This window comes from Aethalodelphis obliquidens, unplaced genomic scaffold (assembly GCF_003676395.1).
Source record: "Aethalodelphis obliquidens isolate GAN/ISIS:26980383/991018 unplaced genomic scaffold, ASM367639v1 scaffold69, whole genome shotgun sequence".
Classification (NCBI taxonomy): domain Eukaryota; kingdom Metazoa; phylum Chordata; class Mammalia; order Artiodactyla; family Delphinidae; genus Aethalodelphis; species Aethalodelphis obliquidens.
In genome coordinates, this window is record NW_020838013.1 from 1,572,829 (window position 1) to 1,594,307 (window position 21,479).

At 43.5% G+C, this 21,479-nt stretch overlaps 2 protein-coding genes across 7 annotated transcripts in view; both read right to left on the reverse strand.

Moving 5' to 3' along the window:
- Positions 1–11,677, reverse strand: part of LOC113611267 (HRAS-like suppressor 3) — a 30,356-nt gene extending 18,679 nt beyond the window's left edge. The window contains exons 1-2 of one of the 3 annotated variants that reach the window (XM_027089994.1): positions 11,639–11,677; positions 10,899–10,976 (exon numbers count right to left, since the gene is read on the reverse strand). In XM_027089994.1, coding sequence (XP_026945795.1) covers positions 10,899–10,913 — 15 coding nt within the window. In that variant the 5' untranslated portion in view covers positions 10,914–10,976; positions 11,639–11,677. Of the gene's footprint in view, positions 1–10,898; positions 10,977–11,422; positions 11,551–11,638 lie in introns of those variants that run through there. The other 2 variants (XM_027089995.1, XM_027089993.1) reach the window with 2 other exon arrangements.
- A 3,751-nt stretch (positions 11,678–15,428) lies between these two features.
- The window catches only part of ATL3 (atlastin GTPase 3), a 50,949-nt gene continuing 44,898 nt past the window's right edge, over positions 15,429–21,479 (reverse strand). For all 4 annotated transcript variants that reach the window (XM_027090000.1, XM_027090001.1, XM_027090002.1 and 1 more), the window contains exons 12-13: positions 20,659–21,090; positions 15,429–19,864 (exon numbers count right to left, since the gene is read on the reverse strand). In XM_027090000.1, the coding sequence (XP_026945801.1) occupies positions 19,778–19,864; positions 20,659–21,090 (519 nt within the window). In that variant the 3' untranslated portion in view covers positions 15,429–19,777. The remainder of the gene's footprint in view (positions 19,865–20,658; positions 21,091–21,479) is intronic.

A 21,479-nucleotide genomic window follows, 5' to 3' on the forward strand; every position in this document is an offset into this window, starting at 1 on the left:
CGCCCACAGGATTTCAGAACAAAAAGTCTTTATTCTCTCCACAAAAGCACAGTTTACAAAGAGCTGTGTCACAGCCATTTTCCTAAGCAAGCAAATGGAGAACAATATCTGGCCTCTGCAATTCACACTGGAAAAACCACCTAAACAACCATTAATAAGGACCAACTAAATTAATTATGTTATATTTATATGTACAAACAGCCAATAGAGAGAACAAGTTGGATTTACGTAAGCAGACATAGAAATAATCAAAACAAGTAAGTTGGAAAACATTATCCCATTTTTGTTTAAAAAACATTGTTATACATTCACATGCAAAATGTATTATACACTATGGATGAGCTGAGGACAATACACCAAACTGTTGTGTACTATGTACAGTGGGGGTTGGGATTCAGAGACTTTTATATTTTGCTATGTTATTTTCTTATAATAAAAACTTTTATTATTTTTATAATATAACATTATAATTTTTACAATAAAAACTTTTTTATAATAAAAACTTTTATTTTTATAATAAAAACTTCTATTAAAAGAGTTTTAGATGGGAAAACATCCTTCTTATTGATGAACGTGCAGTTTTTTAATTGAAAAAGGTGGATGTTATCTGTCAGCAAAACCTCTTGAAACCATCTCCCATCTGGAGCCTGTAAATATTACCATGTTAATGGTGCTTAAAAATCATTAACACTTAAATGTAACACATAAAAGCATAAAATACAATTTAAAATTATACAGATGGATATGTTTCAGATCTTAGAATAGAGGAAGAAATTCTAAAGATAAAGTCCAAAGAACAAGGCATAAAGTAAAAGATGGAGAGTTTTTACAATTGAAAAATGTTACAGTTCTTATTAAAAGTTTCTATCATTGCCTGTTACATTCATACTCCCTTTTAAGAGAAAATGACCACCCACAATCCCGACTGCCCAGGCAGCCATGTTTTATACCATGTGACCACTTCATCCTAGCCTCCATCAGCTGGACTAGAAAAAGGCACGGTTCCCAAGCAGGTCACCAACGAATGATCCTCCATAAGTGGACCTGGGCCAACCAAATTTTCTCTCTCTCTCTCTCTCAAAAATCTGAACCAAGTAATGAAAAAGAAAATAGCTTTTGGCAGAGGGGCTAAAATTGAAAAGTCATGACAAAGAGGAGGCAAGGGAGACTCCAGTGAACCACAGGCCAAACCAAGGGCTGGAGTTCTCACACCCACTCTGACCAAGTAGAAGACCCCTGTTGACAGTGGGAGAGAAGGAAGCAGGCATATCAGGAACCGCTAGCTGAGTCACACCAGTGGCGGAGCACCAGAGGAGAGATGCACCAACTCCAGCTGCTGAGTGCCTGGAATCACCGTGATCCTGGACTGCCTCCCATCCCCTGGGAGGCCCAGCCTTAACACAGCTCCTATACTTAGATTTTCAAGAGAATCCCCTTACCGCTCCACATGTGTCCTTAGAATAAACTTTTTTCACTTGAGTTAGCTTAAGTGGGCTGCTGGTTACTTATAACCAAAAGAGCCAGACCAGAACATTCTGTGCATTGAAAACACACCACAAACTACCACGACCAACTGGAAGAAAATGACAGCTTTAATACATAAAGAGTTTTTATGAATCAATAAAAAATGTAAACACCGGGCTTCCCTGGTGGCGCAGTGGTTGAGAGTCCACCTGATGATGCAGGGGACACGGGTTCGTGCCCCGGTCCGGGAAGATCCCACATACCACGGAGCGGCTGGGCCCGTGAGCTATGGCGGCTGAGCCTGCGCGTCCGGAGCCTGTGCTCCGCAACGGGAGAGGCCACAGCAGTGAGACGCCCGCGTACCACCAAAAAAAACAAAAAGTAAACACCAAAATAGAATACAGTGGAGAAAGGGTATAATAAATAATTTTAAAAGGAGAAATACATATTACCACTAATACAAGAAAACACATTCTATCTCACTAGTAATCCAATTAAATTAAAAACTGGTTTGGGGGAAGATTATAATACTAAATATAGGAAAAGATGCAGGTAAGCAGGCACCCTCAGTCACTGCTGTTAGGAGTATAAATAAATACAACTTTTCTAAAGGTCAATTTGGCAATCTGTATCACTAACCTTAAAAATATTCATATCCTTTGACCCAATTTCTATTTATAGACCAGATCTTAAGGAAATAATCTGAAATGCCTATAAAAGATGTCACAAAGTCACATCTAATGGCAAAAAATTAGATACCTAAATATCCTACAAAAAAGATTAAATATTGCCATAATTATATACTAATATACAGTTATGTTTTAAAAGTTATATTTTAAAAGAATACCTAAGGACAAGAAATGTCTATAATATAATGGTAAGTAAAAAAGCTTTACAGTCAACGATAACTCAATTTTTTTGAAGTAAAAATTTAAAAAGCTTTACACGAAATGGTATTTTTTTTAAACTTTGTTCAAAAAAGATAACCAACGCATGTTTTTTTGAAAACTGTGGAAACACACCAAAACATAAACAGTGTTTATTACTAGGTGGTGAAACTTGGGGTATTAATTTTCTTTTTAATTCTGTTCTAGTTTTCCAAATGTGTAAATACATATATATTTGTTTTAGAATCAGAAAACGACGTAAGGCTTGACAAACATCAGTGTGTTCAATCTGGGGTGATCCGTACAATTACTATTATGTAACAAAATAAATACACACAACAAAAAACTAGAAGGATGCACACCAGCATCCTACCCGAGATTCCCGCCAGGGGCTGGGGCTAAGCGTGGTTATTGTGATTATGTTGCTTCCTTCTACTTTTCTGCATTTTCCAGCTTTTCTGCAACGAGCAGGAAAGTTTATAACCTGCTTCGCAACACTGTTATGAAAATGTTTCAAACATTAGTTTGAATTTCCAAATGTTCAAAATTGAAAGCATTTTTCAGTAAACATCTGTATACCCCACCCCCTACATCTACTGTTAGGCTACTGAAGTGGCTGTATCACAAATATGTCCACCTACTCCGCACAAATTACAGGAGGGGAGGTTGCTGGCATGCGTGCAGAATCACCCTGCCCTTAACAAACGCCCTCCCCCGCCCCAGGGAAACGGTGTAACTGGTCAACGACACTCCTTGAGAATCCCTTCACACTGGGGATACCCACCTCTGCCTGAGAGGGTCAAGGAACTCTTTCATTTGCTCATTCATTCTACAGATGTTCACAGAGCCGGGCACCTGGGCCACGCCTGTGAACAAAGGCCGAGATACCTGACTTCACGGAGTCAGGTATCAGGTATTTTGTTCACCAAGGAGAGAGACAGAATTTTTTTTAATTTCTTTAAAGCCTTAGTAAATGAGTAAATCATCCAGAATAGTAGAAGAGATACCAAATAAAAACAAAAAGAAAGAAAGAAAAGGTAGGGCAGGGTTAAGGGGTTGGAGTGGGATGGGAAGGGGGAGGGGATTGCAATAGTAAAAGGGGGTCAGGGAAGGCAGAGAGTGGGCCCTGCAGATGTTGAGAAGACCCAGGCCGAGGCGACAGCCTGAGCAAAGGCCCCGGGTAGTAGTATGTTAGAGGAACAGCCCGGAGGCCAGCGTGGCTGGAGTGGAGTGGGGAGTGGAAGAGGGGAGGATGGAGGATGGAGAGAGAAGTTGATGGCTCAGACGAGATGGAGGGAGCAGGGGATGAGAAGTAATGCATTCTGGATTTCTTTGAAGGCAGAGCCAACAGGATTTGCTGTTGCAATGAGGTAAGGTGTGAAGGAGAGAGGCGTTAAACGTGACTTCAAGGTTTCAGGGAGGCTGAATGGGCAGGCTGCAGACACGGAGGGCACGCTCGGTTGAAATAGCCACCAGGTAGCCACCTGGAGAGGCAGGGAGGCAGCTGCATGCATGAGTCTGGAGGTCAGAAGAGGGGTCTGGGGTGAGGGTCACTGTCGATCTTTAGGAGAACAGCTCCTATTGGGAGCTGGAGGCAAAAGCCGGCTGAAATGGGTATAAGAGAGACTAGGAGAGGACCTCCTCCTAGAAAAGGCAGCAGCTGAGATTTTGCTGAAGTCTTGAAAGATGACAGGGAGCATGTACATGGTAGACACAGAATTCAAACCCAAACCCTGCACTTTTGGTTTTTGTTTTGTTTGGCCACACCTCGTGGCATGTGGGATGTAAGTTCCCCCACCTGGGATCCAACTCGTGCCCCCTGCAGTGGAAGCGCAGAGTCTTAACCACTGGACCACCAGGGAATTCCCCCAAATCCTTCACTCTTTTTTTTCCCATATATATGGAATCTAAAAAAAAAATGTTTCTGAAGAACCTAAGGGCAGGACAGGAATAAAGACCCAGACGTAGAGAATGGACTTTAGGACACAGGGAGGGGGAAGGGTAAGCTGGGACGAAGTGAGAGAGTGGCATGGACATACATACACTACCAAATGTAAAATAGCTAGCTAGTGGGAAGCAGCCGCATAGCACAGGGAGATCAGCTCGGTGCTTTGAAATCCTTCACTCTTAACCCTCACACTCTCCTGCAGTCAGAGGAGGCAATGGGGAGGAAGCGGCCGGAAAGGGGAAATATGGAGACGGGGCAGACAGGAGCAAAAGCACAGCGGTGTGGGCGCCTCGGGGTGATCTTGCGGTTGGGTCAGAAGCAGGATCCCTGGGGTGGAACCCAGGCCTGGCAGTTTTGTAAGCTTCCAGGTGATTCTACTGTGCAGCCCAGAGAACCACAGGAGAGACGGGTTAGGCAGAGAGGGGCAGTCATACCTCGCTTTGCAGGTGGGGAAACTGACACTAAGGGAATGAGGTCACTTAGGTCAGCCCGAAAGTAGCAAAGCAGGAACTTGAACCACAGCCTGATCCCCACCACAAGGAAAATCTGCCAGCCTTCTGGCAGATTTCACCATCTGCCCCTGCATGTTAATCCACATTCACTCCTGCAACTCTGATCCAGTGTGAGACCCTCCGCTGTGGGCACTGGACAGGACCAGATGGAAAAGTAAGGGCACTTCCAGAAGAATTTTCAACCCAAGGGTTGAAACAAAACAAAAATAATGTTTTTCTTTATTTTTTGTTAATTTTACTTTGAATGGGGTACCTATATTTTTAGTTAATTTTACTTATTTATTTTTTTAACTATTTATTTATGTATTTATTTTGGCTGTGCCGGGACTTAGTTGCGGCACATGGGATCTTCGTTGTGGCAATGCAGACTCCTTAGTTTCAGCATGTGGACTCTTAGTTGTGGCATGCATGTGGGATCTAGTTCCCTGACCAGGGATCAAACCCCAACCCCTGCACTGGGAGCATGGAGTCCTACCCACTGGACCACGAGGGAAGTCCCTAGAATGTTTTTCTTTCATTCAAGGCCGCTAAGGAAGCATTCCAATCCGCCTACACTCAGCTCCATTCAGCCTCCTCATCAGAAGTTTGCAATTTTTTTATTTTAATGAAATATTTCAGGCATACAAAAAATACAGAAAGTAGGCTAATGAGCATTACTGCTCTGCATTTAAATTAGGATGCATTTGGTTTTCAGAAACTGCATACTGATTACAGCCGTGGGCTCTGAAGCCAGACAGCCTGGGTTCAAATTCTGGCTCTGCTACTTACTAGCTGGATAGCCTTGGGCACGTTACCCAACTTTGCCCAGCCTCAGTTTCCTCAGCTCTAAGATGAGGATAATTATAGCACCTGATTCATGAGGCTGTCCTGAGGATCAAATAAATTAGTACCTATAAAGCACTCAGCAAATACTACCTGGCACACAGGTAAACAGTTTCTGCTGCCACTGTTCTTGGGGGTGCTTTTATTATTTTGGATTTGGGAAGGTCAGAGGCAGCTCCAGGAGTAGCTGGAGACACTATGGAGGATGTGAAACCCAGCCTGAGAGCAAGTTCTCCTTGTTCCCAAATCACACGCTCTGGTGAATGTGGAAATCCCTCAACTCACCCACTTCATTTCTGATACTCTGGGGAAAACATCTACAAGCATGTAATTCAAAAACCGGAAGTCCAGGGAGGGTGCTGAAAAGGGACTTTTCCAGCACAGAGTTGGGAGTTTTGATGCCAAGCCTTTAAAAAGAAAAGAAACCCCTGAGGAGCCCACCATCAATCCTGTCTATCTGAGGCTGCGTTGTCAGAAGCAGGGCCCAGGCCACCTGCAAGTGAGGCCCCTCTGCTCTATTGCTGTGTGACCTTCAAGAATCATTTAACCTCTCTGAGGTTCTCTGGTAAAACAGTGCCATTAAGATCCATCCAGCAGAGTCTGTGTGAGGAATAAGTGAGATAATGGGGGTGAAAAGCTGCAAAACCCCTTAACGCTTATTAGAGGGTTGAGACCCTGTGCCCCAGGCTGGGTGGGTCCGGGGAACTCGAGGTGGGGGGCAGACTCCCCAGCCTCGGGCCCAGTGAGAAGGTAGAGGAGGGGTTAGGCTGACACATCACCTCTTCCCTTGCCAGCCTCCGGGAGAGGGACAGTGGCAGCTCCAGTGGGTACCAGGTCCAGCCACAGCAACCCAAAGGTCATGTGTATCCTGGAAAAATGAGGCAAAACTCATTCGCCCTCCCAGGCTCTTGACCTCCAAGCCTCAGACCTGTTCTACATGTTGAACCTCACCCCACGGGAACTAGGACTGCCCCTGAACTCATGTGGGAACCACCACCGCTGTCACCATGCACTCCTCGGGGTTTTCACAGGTTACCGGGAATCCTTACAGCAGCCCATTTCACTGACCAGAAAACAGCTCAGATGTAGGAAGTAACTGGCCCAAGAGAACTCCCTGAGAAGCAATGCCAGGATTACACTGAATCCTGAAGGTCTTCCTGAATCCAAAGGCCCAGTTCTTTTCACCCAGTAATTCACACGAAGCTACTGACATCTGCTCAGCACCCCCATGGTGAGCTTTGCCTCCACATCACTGTGCTCTAGTCCTGCAATGCCCCTGACTGTCCACTGGCAAATTCCTACACATCCCTCACGTCTCCACCTCCTCAGTGCCTCCCCCAGACTCCAGGGCAGAGAGCGTTTATCAGCCGCAGCCCCATTTATCCGATGACAATAATTGTTGGGCTGAGCCCCTGGGAAGGAATGATTAGTTTCCCTGCCCAGCTCTCCAGCTGGACTGAGCAACCAGCCAGGCACATACAACATTCTCAGCAGAGGTCTGTGGGCAAGAGGGACACACTGCTTCCTCCTCAAGCCCCTCCCAGCCTCTGGCCCCGCCCCCTCCCTTTTGCACCTTAACTAGCCCCACAGAGATCTGTCAGATCATCAGGCAAACCTAGAGGGTCATAAAGAAGTCAATAAGCGAGTCTGGAGTCAGAGACCAGAGCAGGCCCATCGATTTCTGCATATCTGGAGCCTCAGATGCCCTTTGGAGCTCCACGTCCCCAGCAGCCGCTGCTCAACAAGCCACAGGTTTAAGGGCAGGGTGGGTGGAGAAGGGAAGGCAAAGCTCCTGGCCCACGAATTCTAAGTAAATTTAGAACACAGAGGGGAGGGAAATGGTCAGCGCTGGCCCTGACCAGGAGGGCTCAGGGCTGGACTAAAGGGCTTGGAGAAACGTGGGCCCATATGGTAGACACACAGCCTCTCGGTCCCAGGGAGGTCCAGGCAGCTGCTTTAACAACAACTAACATTTGTCAAGCCCTAAGAGCCAGGCAGTGGCACACCCAGAGTGGGAAAGTGAGAGCCGAATCCTCTGGGTGCAGACAAATAGGGGAGAGTTGTCCATAGAGAATTTTAAAACCATGATAAGACACACCAAAAATCAGTCTGCTGTTTATTATCACCGTGTGCCAACACTTTTAAACAATATCAGTGATATTGGTCTAAGTTCTAACTCATGCACCTCCTGTTGAGAGTTAATAATATAGGGACTTCCCTGGTGGCGCAGTGGTTAAGAATCCATCTGCCGATGCAGGGGACACGGGTTCAAGCCCTGGTCCAGGAAGATCCCACATACCGCAGAGCAACTAAGCCCGTGTGCCACAACTACTGAGACTGCGCTCTAGAGCCTCCGAGCCACAACTACTGAAGTCCGCATGCCGCAACTACTGAGCCCATGTGCCACAACTACTGAAGCCCGCACACCTAGAGCCCGTGCTCTGCAACAAGAGAAGCCACCGCAATGAGAAGCCCGCGCACCGCAGCAAAGAGTAGCCCCCACTCAACGCAATTAGAGAAAGCCACGCGCAGCAACAAAGACCCAACGCAGCCATAAATAAATAAGTAAATAAATTTATTTTAAAAAATATATATATATGTGAGCTTTAAATTAGCACACTTTCATTTCTTATTCTTTCAGTCTTCTACATGGAAGTTTAATCAGAGAACACCCAGCTATGCAGTCAACCCCCAACATACACAGACTCAGCTACATGTGTCTGTTCCAACAGTAAGTTCTGAATGGCTCGGAATGGTTCAAGTTCACTTTCAGCACAGTTTGGGCCACCAACCCCTGTGATCCTACATTTTCCTGTGTTTAAACAGAAGACAAGAGTCTGCTCTCCCAGTGCCAGAAGAAAAGTGTTTGAAAGAGAAGTGTTTGAAAGTCTGGATCAACTTCACCAAGAACTAGACTCTCATTCTAAAGCAATGGATTAAATAAATGTCAAAGTTTACCATCATTCGGCCATTTTCTCTGATTTTTGCCAAAGAAGAAAAACTGGGGAGAATTTTGCCAAATAAGATAAAAACTTACAATGAATTTTCTGGTGAATATGTTTCAGTGAAAATGTTTTAAATGTGGATATATTTAAAAGCCACTAGAATGAGGACTTCCCTGCTGGTCCAGGGTTAAGACTCCATGCTCCCAATGCAGGGGGACCGGGTTAGACCCCTGGTCAGGGAACTAGATCCCGCACGTGGCAACTAAGACCCGGCATAGCCAAATAAATAAATAAATGTTTTAAAAACTAATAATAAAAAATCAAAATAAAAACAAAGCCACTAGAATGGATAAACAACAAACGTCCTACTGTATAGCACAGGGAACTATATTCAATATCCTGTGATCAACTATAATGGAAAAGAATATGAAAAAGAATGTATATATGTGTATAACTGAATCACTGTGCTGTACAGCAGAAATTCACACATTGTAGTCAACTATACTCCAATAAAATAAATTTAAAAAAAAATCAGGAATCCCTGGTGGTCCAGGGATTGGGACTCCACACTCGCACTGCCGAGGACCCAGTCCAATCCCTGGTCTGGGAACTAAGATCCCATAAGCCATGTGGTGTGGCCAAAAAAAAAAGAGAGAGAGCGATATCTAGAGATCAGCAAAAATAAATAAAACATAGAAGCCACTAGAATTAATTTTTTTAAGACATAGGCAGCGTTGCAATTTCTCCAATTTATTATGAAATGGGATTTTTATGAATTTCTGACAAACTTATCCTAATGTTTAAGGTTTTTCCAATTTGTATATCTGTTGTTTCATATGAGAGAAGCTTTTGAAATTAAAATTAATAAAAAGTGTCTTCTCGACATATACACACTACTATATATAAAATAGATAACTAATAAGGACCTACTGTGTAGCACAGGGAACTCTACTCAATACTCTGTAATGACCTATATGGGAAAAGAATCTAAACAGTGGATATATGTATATGTATAACTGATTCACTTTGCTGTACAGCAAAAAGTAACACAACATTGTGAATCAACTATACTTCAATAAAAAAAATTTTTAATAAATAAACTTAAAAAGTGTTCTTCAACTGTGAATGAAGATAGATGGGCAAATCTAGCTCTACTGAGTGTTGAACATGAATATACAAAGAAGATCAATTTTGTCAAAGCCAAGGACAACTTTTCAGAAACTAAAGTTCCAAAACAGAAACTGTAATGGCATTATTATTCACTACTGTGACCAACCTATATGTAAGAATACGTTTTCTTCAAAAATACACTAATGCAATTAAAAGCTATTAACCCATTACTTCTATTTTTCTCTATAACACCTACTTTATTTTTCAGTTTTTATATTTTCACTGGCATGATTTCATATACAAAGCTCAACAGAAGAAACTTGACTGTGTTTCTTTTCTGGCCATTATTACTATTCATTTCATGATTATTACTGAAAATAATGTTGCTAGATAAAGGAGAGGATGTTTTCAAATGACCACTCCAGACATCAAATATTCCAGGTACACCCTAATACCAGGCACTGTGCTAAGCCCTTTACATGGATTAAATCATAATCATAATAACAATGAATTACAGTTGAGCACATAATACGTGTGTGAAGCACTGTTCTGAGCACTTCATAAGTATTAAGTCGTATAATCCTCACTCTGGGGAAGAGAGTTGATTTGAAACTTGGTCAAAGTGCCACAGCTAGGTGCTCAGCAGGAACACGGTCCCGGGGCGAGTCTACCTCAAAAGCCGGGCTCAGAACCTCTCTGGAGCAGGTCCAGCTAGGCTGAAAGGAAGCATTTGCTAAGCACCTTTATGATTTCTGAACCATAGGAAAAGTGAGAGTTGGGAACTTGCTGGCAGGGCTGGTCATGAGGTGCATCAGCTGAGGCCGGAAGAATCACCTGTTGTCAGACCCAGGCTCGGGGGGCAGCAGGTGCAGCCCCAGACACTCAGCCCCAGGAGCCCACCCAGGTGTTCTGGTCTGACTCGGGAAGGCAGCACAGGACCTTGGCGGGGCAAATCTCTCCTTGCTGCCTCCCCGCTCCTGGGGGCCTGTTTCAGGCAGGGCGGCCTCCCAACCCGCCCACGCAGGTACTCACACTGAGACAACTCCAACGGATACCCACCGACGCGCATCTCACACCTGATGCCCACCGGCCAGTGGGGCATCCACATCTGGAGGCCACATCCTCAAGGACCCTCTCTCTCCTAAGTGATGACTCAGACCCACCGAAACACGGCCCCCACTCCCAGCCCACTCGCCCCCCCTCAACTTACCACGGGCGCGCGCATCTCCTTCGGTAATGGAGGCCCTCAATTTCACGCTGGAGTTGGCTTTATCAGCTGAGTAAACGCCTGAGGCAGCGGGAGAGCAGGGATTCATTGTCAGTAGCAGGAAACAGAGTCCCCAAGACCCCAGGGGACTGTGGCTTCTGGCGGGGGAGACCGTGCCCGGTTGGTCTCTAACCCCTCCGAGAACAACGGGCTCACTCCCTGCGAATTCCTCGCCGGCCCCCTCCCTGCCCCTGCACTTGGCCGTGAACGGATGAATCCCTTGCAGGGGCCAGGGAGGTACACCTGATACCGGAGAGCCGGGCGGCGCAGCGGCGGGGAGCGCGAGCCGTGTCACCTACCAGGGCGCGCTGCGCCCCCAGAGAGTCAGCGGGGCCGCCCTCGCGCCGGGCCCTCCGTCCCCGGCCGCTGCCCTCAGCGGCTCCCTAACTTGTTTACTCCCGCCTCACCCAAGCTCTCCATCCCCCACCACAGCCTGTAACACCTGAGAGCCCCCGCAAGCGTCTCACCCTTCCTCAAGTTCCGGGAAGTACCGCTCCCCCCACCTCGAGGACTTGGAATGCAGCGCGGCCTCCACTGAAAAGGGAACCGGCTAAATGGCCGCAGAGTCCAGGCCAGCGTGAGGTCAACTGGCCCCTCCCCGTGAGACTGACTAATTAGAGCCTCGCAGAGCTCCCTGCCCCGGCGACAGTGACAGCCTGCTCCAGCCTCTGGGGCAGACATACCAGACATACCAGGACGCTCCCCGCTCACCCCGAAGCCTCTCAGCACACCCTCCCCTGCGCGGAGGCGCCTCCAGAACCCAGCGCAGGGCCACCGCCTCCTCACCTCGGCTACGCACGCGCTGCGGCCCGCTCAACTTAAGATCTTGTATACACATCACACTGGAGTGTCATCAATCTGCTCTTTTCCTCCACTCCAGTGGGCTTATACTGTAGTTTAAAACTACAATAGGCCCCCGTTATCCGCGGTTTCTTTTTCTGCAGTCCGCTGGGTAACAAACAAGGAGACAACACTGTGGATAAGCAGGTACTATCTTAACGGCTGCGTACTTCCTACGGTTTCAGACATCTGCTGGGGGCCTTGGAACGTATGCCCCTAGGAAAAGGGGGGACTACTGTATATTAAGCTTTAAAGCCATTTAAAGGCGAGGGCATACCAGAGAGAAAGCACTTTTAACTATTGGGTCTTAAGCCATTAGATATCCCCAAAACCTGGCACCCACCTGGTACACAGCAGGTATTCCATGAATGAATGAATGGATCAATGAATCAATGAGTGAACGAGTGACCAAAGACAGGCCCTTCCTGTGCAGTGGTCTGTGACTCCTAAAGGGTAGAAGCAGCTCCTCTTCATCTCTATTTTCCTGCTCCGTCCCGCCGGCACTGAGCTTGGAATCAGGACGCGTGGGCCAAATTCTGTCCCTGGCTACCTACAGGGTCCAGGGCACCCTTCCCTCTCTCAGCCTGTTTGTTCATCTGCCAGTGGAGTGGTGACGATATTGTACAATATATAAGATAATATAGGGTTTCCCTGGTGGCGCAGTGGTTGAGAATCTGCCTGCCAATGCAGGGGACACGGGTTCGAGCCCTGGTCTGGGAAGATCCCACATGCCACGGAGCAACTGGGCCCGTGAGCCACAAATACTGAGCTCTGTGCGTCTGGAGCCTGTGCCCCGCAGCAAGAGAGGCCGCGACAGTGAGAGGCCCGCGCACCGCGATGAAGAGTGGCCCCCGCTCGCCACAACTAGAGAAAGCCCTCGCACAGAAACGAAGACCCAACACAGCCAAAAATAAATAAATGAATAAGTAAATTTATAAAAAAAAAAAAAAGATAATATAAAAAAATACATTCCCCAAAGGGAAAGCAGCAGATGAAATGAAGCTTATAAAGTGGGAGCCCGATGTCTGGCACGGGGCAAGTTCTTACTCGGGACCCGTTGGCTGTTGTTAACAGCAAGAAGGAACGTGCTCATCAACATCACGTTCCTCACCAGCTTCCCGGCAAGAGGCGCTGAAAATAAACACCAGAGCTTTATGTGTATTACTACTCACTCAACAAGCTGTTATGTGTATGGAGCAAGAGACTACCTGGAAGGCAGTCAAACCTGGGATGGAAAGGTTCAGCTTTGAGGAAACCACAGATTCTGCCTCTTCTTACTCTCTGCTTTCAGTATTGCCCAGATGTCACTTCCTTTACTTTCTTATTCTTCCTTCCTTCCTTCCTCCCCCTTTTTTTTTTTTTTTTTTTCCTGTTGCTCTGCCAGGAAAAACAAAATAAAAAGAACACTGAGGGGCGGGGATGTCAAGGAAGTGATTTTGACCTTTCACACAGCTCTCAAAAGTGGAGCTGTGTAAGAAAACCCCCAAGAGAAGATACCATGTGATGCCACCACCATCCCCAGCAAGATAGTCTGCCCTTAAGCCCCATTCCAAGTCCAAAACAACGATTTGGGTGGAGAGCCAAGATCAAAACAGCCAGGATCAAACTGCTATCTGCCTACGAAGCCTCCAGTCTTTTCTGCAACCAGCTGTGTAGCCCCGTTACTCTTCTTGTGACAGGTGGAAAATATTACTTTTTGATTATTTGCAATCTCTCCATTCTCTGCCTTCTGATGGTTCTCCTCCTCCATGAGATCCACTGTCGTGCTGCCTCTGAGGAAGAAGTAACTGAGGAAGCGGGAGGAAGCGGCACAAGGCTAAATGCCGAGCAGGCCTAAGAGACCCTGTGGGATCCTGAGCAGGTGGGGGGTGGGTACGAGTATCAAGGCCAGGCCAAGAGGAAAGGGAGGGGGTAGGAAGAGTGGGCAGCAAACCGCATCTAAGGGAGCAGAATCCACAGCGGGAGCATTTCACGATAACATGAGGGCTCTGACGCTTAACAGCAGCTCAAACCTGGAGCACCCCTCAGGGGAAAGGTGCTCCGTCGGCCAAGCGAATGCAGGCTTTTTACGTGTATCCAGGCCACTCTGGGCAGGCTTTGTGAATATACCAATTTTGACAGTTCGTCCTGGCTGGAAAAATCAGGCTTTTGTGAAAGGAAAGTGAAGTATAACTTCCTTGTGAATTGCCTATCTCTGCAACCCCTCAAACCCTACTGAAGAGGTGAGAATAAACCCCTCGAGAGGCCCTGAGGAGCTTCCACTGCATAAATGCGCATCACCACGTCTATTTCCCCTTAAAAGCACATTCCCGAGATGTTGCAGGCTCTCATTCCACTAGCTTGTGAAATGGCCAGTCTGGGGAACTGAAAACTGCAGTGGACATTCGTTTTTGTCCAGCAGTCTCTCATCTGGTGACTCCATGTAGTTCTGGTGGAGCCGCCAATCACAGTACCCCCATCACCCCGAGTAGGGACACATGTGACCTACATATGGCTGGCTATCATGCCCCAGCCCTCAGGTTAGGCAGTGGCCCTGGAAGGAGCATATGACCCAAGCCAGAGACCAGTCAGAATCTTTCTCTAGGATGGAGGTGTGTGTGTGTGTGTGTGTATATATATATATATATATATATACATAAATACACATTTTTGAATAGGCAGTGGGTCAAAAAGCCTCTTTCCTCTGGGGACTTAAAAGAGATGATATAAGCCTGGAGCCATGTGTTCCTGCCCTCCCCGGCAGCATGGAGATCTATCTGCAAGAGCAAATAATGCAGCCACTGCATACAGGAGATAATAGTCCTGTTGACATTTGAGTTCTTCCAGGGCCTCATGCTAGCTTAACTTCTAGACAGCCAATTATAAGAAACTTTTTCATAGTTACAACTCTATTTTTTTAGTTATTAAGCTAGTTAGAGTTGGACTTATCTTTGGCAAACTGTTTACGGTCATCAAAGGCAACAATGCCAATGCACCAAAGACAAGCCACAGTTTGCTTGACGTCTCCCCCCCCACGACCACTTTTCCCACCCTGGTCCTTCCTTCCAGCCAGCCTACGCTGATGGAGGAATCATCACTCCCCATACTCTTCGTATCTCATCTACTTGTGAGTTTGCCCCTTCCCTACTAAACTGAGATGAACTCAGTGCAACACCCAGCCTCGTACGATCAGGGATGGATGGATGGATGGAGGGATGGAGGCTACTGACCCCACCCAGTGTATGTTTCAAACTAGGAAATAAATCTTTTTATTGTAGGGCTAAATTGGGTATGTAAAGTGATTAGTCAATATTTGAGAAGTTCAAATCAACTTCCCCACTGCCTCCAAGGTCGTCAGTGAAAGGGAAAGCTTTCAGTAGAGCTTTCTTTACCTCACCCCACTCCCAACAAGGAACCATTAACCAGTTAGCTCCATTTTACCCAATACCTCCAACAGCACAGCTTGCTCCAGCATTATGCTAGTAAGATACTAGTTCAGTATTGTTTTGCAGGACAGAGAAAGCTGACTCACTCAAACCGCAGGACCACTGCGCCTTTGACCCAAGTTTTCATCCCCTTAGAGATCCTATTTGCTTTGCCAAGCCCAAATGTACTTCACAGATCCTCCCATGTGAAAGAACAGAGAAACACAAGTAACATGGTGCTGTGATCTTTATTCCATTAAATGACCTTAAAACTAAGAAACAGAAACAAGCTTTTAATATACTAATAGCATAATCTAATCCATTGCACTTTTTAAAAAGTATATTAAATTTTAAAGCCATTCAAAAAGGGTCTAGGAGAAAGAAAGTGCTTTGAACATTTTTTTTTGAAGAAAAAGAAATCAGAAAGGAAATTCTATATATGCTCAAAATTAATATTAACTCCTTTAAGGCTTAAGTCCATGATAGCATTTATTCATCAAAATTGGAAACTTTGGGAATCAAATGCCGCCTTCCCTTGGTCATAAAACACTACATTTAAATCTTAGTTCTGGCACCTGAAATGCCTTTCCCAGGAAGAAAAATTTCTTCTAAAATCTTTCTGCCCTTACATCTATCTTGAAAGTCCCTGGTAAGGGCTATTTTGTGGCTAATTTTCACAGTTATGATCTTCTCCTTCCTTTTTGTTCATTTTTACTTAGGCTTAACGTTTTCTGTGCATAAAAGATTTAGAGGTTCAAAGTCACAGTGCTGAACTTTGTTTTTTTTAAAGAAAAACAACTTTCAAAATAGTTTTTTTTTAATCCTAATTACACCCGGTAGTAAATAGGATACTTGTACATTATCTCTCAGAGAAGGCACTAGGACTTCCTAATTTAGAAAAACATTTTCACAGAGTTTAGGTAATCCTCTAGACTAAAGGCATCCTTATTACTCTGAACACTGTAAACTCTCAGTGATTGTATCTGGCAGTAGACCACCTATTCTGAACCTCAGGCAAAAGCCATCCACTTGCCTCCAGACAATACTGAATTGCACTTTCCCATCCCTCCAAGCAGTCTCTCTCGCTGTGGTCTCTGAACCACCTGTGATGCTGTTTTTAAAAGTGGTGATTCCAGGGCCACAACCCAGACCCAGACACACTGAGGCAATCCCTGGGTATAAAGCTGTGAATTTGAATTTCTTTAAATATGCCTCCCAGGGGTAAGTTTTATGCACTTCAAGGTAGAGGAGAACCACTATCCAAAACATAGGTACAACAGGACTTAACAGAAGGAAAACGATTCAAATGCAAAATGGTCTCTTACAAATGGGCTTTTGAATGTCATTTTAAAACACCACCTACACAAACAGTTTGTGTTTTAGGAACTGAAGCTTGTCTTCATCATGCCCTTATTCTTGACTAAAATTTTGTTGGATCTAAAGGTAAGCCAGAATGATGCAGCCCATGTTTGCGACCTTAGATGGCAGCCATCCTAAATAATCCTAAATTACATTTCAATAGCTCTATGCAGATGTCCATGTAAGTTTACATTATTTTTAAAAAAATACTCTAGGGAAAAATAAAACTTTTTAAATCGCTTTTGCCTGGACTTAATATCAACTACTTAATTTCTCTGTAACTCAAACATACATACACACTCATCCAAACTCACCCTATCCAAGACACCATTTTCATAAGCCAGGTGGAACGCTGGGTATGACCTGTTAAAGAAACGCACTGCCAGTACAAGGCAGTTTGTCTGTTTGTTCGCATAAAGCATTTTACTTCATGAAAGAGAAAAAAAAAAGAAAAACCAGGTAAAACAAAAACAATACTCATAGGCAACTCTACCAAGTATGAAGTAGCTGTTACTATATAAACCTCTGCGGGAAAACAGATCTCTTGGTATACTGCTAAAATAAGGTTATGACTTTACGGATGTTTTATCACCATACATGAGAGTTTTCCCTCATTTTGTCTACACACCTCAGTGAAACAATCAAAATTTTGATTCTATTATTTTTACTTAGAAGCTAACTGGAAGTATTAAGAAAACAAAAAAATTAACAATATTTAACCTCTCCTAAAATGAAGTATTTTCATAGAAAATTCTGAAAACCTTTTTTATATGTTAATAGGAATGTGCCCCATATTCTGTTAGGAATGTGCAAATTAAAAATGCTTGCATGGAAAGGCAGGAGTGGCAGAGCAACAAACACCAAGCAAAAACTTAGTCCTAAGTAATGTCCCTGACCCACAAACTAACGGCTGAGGGAAGGTAAGGGGTAAAAGACATTCTTTTCAACCTGGTTATAAACCTCCCCAAGACAATTTATAGCCAGCAATGAGAATGTACCTTTTATTGGAAAAGCTGACATAAAATCATCAATTTTCTGTTAAAAAAAAAAAAAGAGGCCAAAGGAAACCATAAAAATCCTCACTGAGAAAATATTATAAACAATTTCCAGAGGAAGAATAAGTTAACTGATAAAGACAAAAAAATAAGGGTTCCCCAGGGTAATTAAACAAAGTTATTCCTTTAGGATCAAAACAGAAATGGTGGATTTAAACAGTAACTAAATTCTAAGATTTCATTAAATCATACATCATATATTTTTTATTTTAAAAAATCTAATATTTTAGTATTAAAATAAAATTTAAACACAGCATCCTTTCTCACCATTAAAAGTAGGATAATTCTAGACAATTTTTCTGAAATCTATAAATGTGCTTATACAAATGCATTAAAAGCTAAGTATCTCAACATCTGTAAGGCCTTTAGCAAATAAGTATCAACCTTCAGGAAGATGAGAGGCCACCTGAAAATGCACCAAAATTTCAAAACTAAGTTTTTAATTTATTGATAATAAAGCTAAGTATCACTGATATGCAAGTAAACAGCTTTTAGGACAAGCGGGAATTCTTCTAGAATTTAACCACAGCTGAATAAAACAGCAAGAGCTTCAGGGCAACATGGTATGTAAATATGAAAAAATACATAAAACACTTGGAATTAATTCAGAACTTGTAAAAATACTTGAGTGGTAAAGTGTTAAAACAGTCAAGAGAAATATTCTTTGACAGAGATTACATGCTAGAAGAGACTTTTTCTACCTTCCATTCATACTTCACGTATAAAGAATTTACCCTTAGAATTTGCCTAAACCTCCCTACCTCCCACAGCAAAAGTTAAATTATCTTAAGAATTAAGGCTCACATACCTGAATGTTTATATAAATACCTGCAGGCAAGTTTTATGAAGTTTTAAAATCCACAACAATTCACCATTATAAAACCAAAGGAAAAGGCAACTGATAAAGTTTTTTATCATATGATCAAGGTAAATGAAGAATTCTTAGATACTTCTAGATATTATGTGTCCATATTTGGGTGGGACTTTGGTCCTTACTAAGCCAAAGCTATTTTAAAGCTACCAGACTAGTCATGTATAAAGTTAAAAGGATGATTCAATAAAACTGACAGTTTTAGCTCCATTATTAAAAACATTAGACAGTGAATAGGAGAATGCAAATAAACATTGTGGATAAAGACCTGATTTACTGCTAAACCACATGAAACAGGATGCCAGTTAAAGGCAGTTATGTTTGGTAAATGTCTTTCCTCTAATCCTTGATAAAGTTCTGTTTTCATACAGAACTCTAAAAAACAAAAACTCTCAAATGACAATTGTGTGTGAGTTATGTATAATACATATATGTATATAAACCTACAATCAGTGAATCTGACCAAGGCACAAGTTCAAATGACTTATCAGAGGTCACATGGTTCATTTAAACTCAAGCTTTCTTCTTAAAGTATGAAAGCTCATTCCTTTTATTACAAGCTGCTCTGGTTTCTCAAGGCATATTTGTCTCTTTTCTAGAAAGAAGCTATAGGAATGAATGAAGGCAAAAAAAAAAGAGTATGTTCTAACAAAACTGCCAGCCTGTCAGGAAACAGATCTTAAATTTCAGTGTACGGTAGAGTTAAATACGATATAATTTTTCCATACTATGTGGCAAAAACAATTCTCTAATATTATAAGACTTTAAAAGTGTAATGGCATCATTTTTAGTCAGTCTTTAGTTCTGAAGCTTTTGCAAGTTTTGTAAACTTTAAAAAAAAAATCCTTTTCAAAAGACTAAGGTACAAAAGAACTGATAATTCACCAAAACAGCATCTTTCATGTGGTTATCCTCAATCCCCTCCCTATTATGTCCTCAAAAGCATGGATTCAACCTTAAAAGGCACTAAATGGCACATAAAGGACAAAACCGCATTTCCATTTTTTCTTTTAGCTTTTTCCCCATAAAGTGCACAAAGCAGAGAGTAATAAGAAGACAGACATAGGCTTGGATCTATACCAGCAAGGAAAAGAAATGTTTCCAAGAGAAATGGAAGTGTGTTTAAGAATTTGAAACCACAGGAAAGGTCTGTTCATTTATTAGTGCTGTGTTTCAGCTCTTTCCAGATGGTCCCAGGTCTGCGTTCCTTGGCACCTGGACCTGTGGCCGTGGCAGAAGTCCAGAAATCAGAAGGGGCTGGCCGGGGTCTTGTTGGATCCTCTTGTTAAGATGCTACTGAACTTTTTTATCCAAGGATGGTCTCCCAACAACTGCATCCCTCACAACAGCCTGAGTGGAATTACCAATGTGAGAAGTGGCCTGCAAAAGTCCATTTATTCAACATGTCAGTTAATAAAATACAGCACAGCATCAAAAGAGTAAGCCATTGGAGACAAACTTTCGAAAATCTCTGTCTACATTGTTACTATGTTATTATAGAAAATAAGGGAATGAAAATGCAGGGGTCGGGGAGCCTGTGGCAGCTGCTAACTCCCCAGAGAGTCCATCAGCTGAGCCTTTGCTACCTTACTGGAATGGGGTGGGCAGCTCTCCTGGCTTTACCACAAGCTTCTAACTTAACTGATATGTTCCTGCTACTCAGAAAGAGAAAGCTGAGTCTCAAGGATCTATAAACCTAGAGATCATGTCAATGTCAAAAGCCACTGGCTTACTGAATGATTTAAGTGAAAGACACGCCATCCTTTAGTAGGTCTCAAAATAGAACAGTTTGTTAAGGTTCATATTTTTCAAAGCTTGTGACTTTCAGTGAGGCAAACTAACCTTGGATGGGGGAGAGACTCACACAGGAATTATGTCTGATGAACACGCAGTTAAAAGTTTCCCATGAAGAACACAACATATGTACGTTGGAAATTTTTTTGCACTAAAGAGCAGTTTTTAAGCGTGGAAACAAAATATTACAAATAAACATTAATATCCTAAAGAAGGATAATAAAACGTAAGGCCTATTAGAAAAAAAAAAAAAAATGGCCAGGGTAAGTTTCTCATGCCTTCTTTCACTATTGAACTCTTCCAAACGAAGACATTTTACAATCAAAGCACAAATATCTGTCCTTTATCAACCGTCAGCCTGCTCAGCTGGCACCACTTACCTGCTCTAATACATACGCTGCACCAGAATCGATAGCACCGCCCAGCTCACGATACTGACCAGAGTACCGGATGTACCCCCAGGTGAGAAGCGCTATTAACAGCAGGCCAACCATACAGTTGAACAGCTGGGCCACCACCTCAAGACCAATAACGCCAGTGAGGCCTGAGGCTATGTACAAAGCCACAATGCCTGTGAAGAGCACTGCAGGGGTTCGGAAGGTGCTGAAGACATTCTTGCTACCATTGTGCTTGCAGAAGTTCTCATACAGTCCCTTGATCTCCTCCTCCAGCTCCTGCTGGTAACGAAGGCTAAAATCCTTCCCACCCATCTTTTTTGTCTTCTTAAAATGGTCCAGAGCAAGTTCTTTGAATTCACAGTGCTTCTCCTCTAGAATGTCTGGAGACAAATAAGGTTTGTCTCCCCCAGAAACCTAAAAAGAATAAAGACACAATGTGAAGGGTGAAGAACCCTTCAAAAACAAATGCCAAATAAAACAAGTGAAAACACTGAAAAGCTTAGAATATTTTAAGATATTAGAAATTAACTTTAAAATGATGACCAAGACCAACAGAGGTCTGGTTTCAATTCCTCAGAAAAGCACACTTAGTAACCAGGGTGATATTGATTAGTGAGAGCTGTGACACTGTAAAAAAGCCTTGCTTAGAAAGGGCCATAATTAAAAGGCCCCAATAAGCAGGAAGACCTGAATGTTGCCTCATCATCATAAGATACACTAAACGGGATCACGTTTGGACTTCTGAAGTCAGCAGCATGCCCAGTTATAGGTGTTTCAGAATAAGACGACTGCCCGGCAACCTA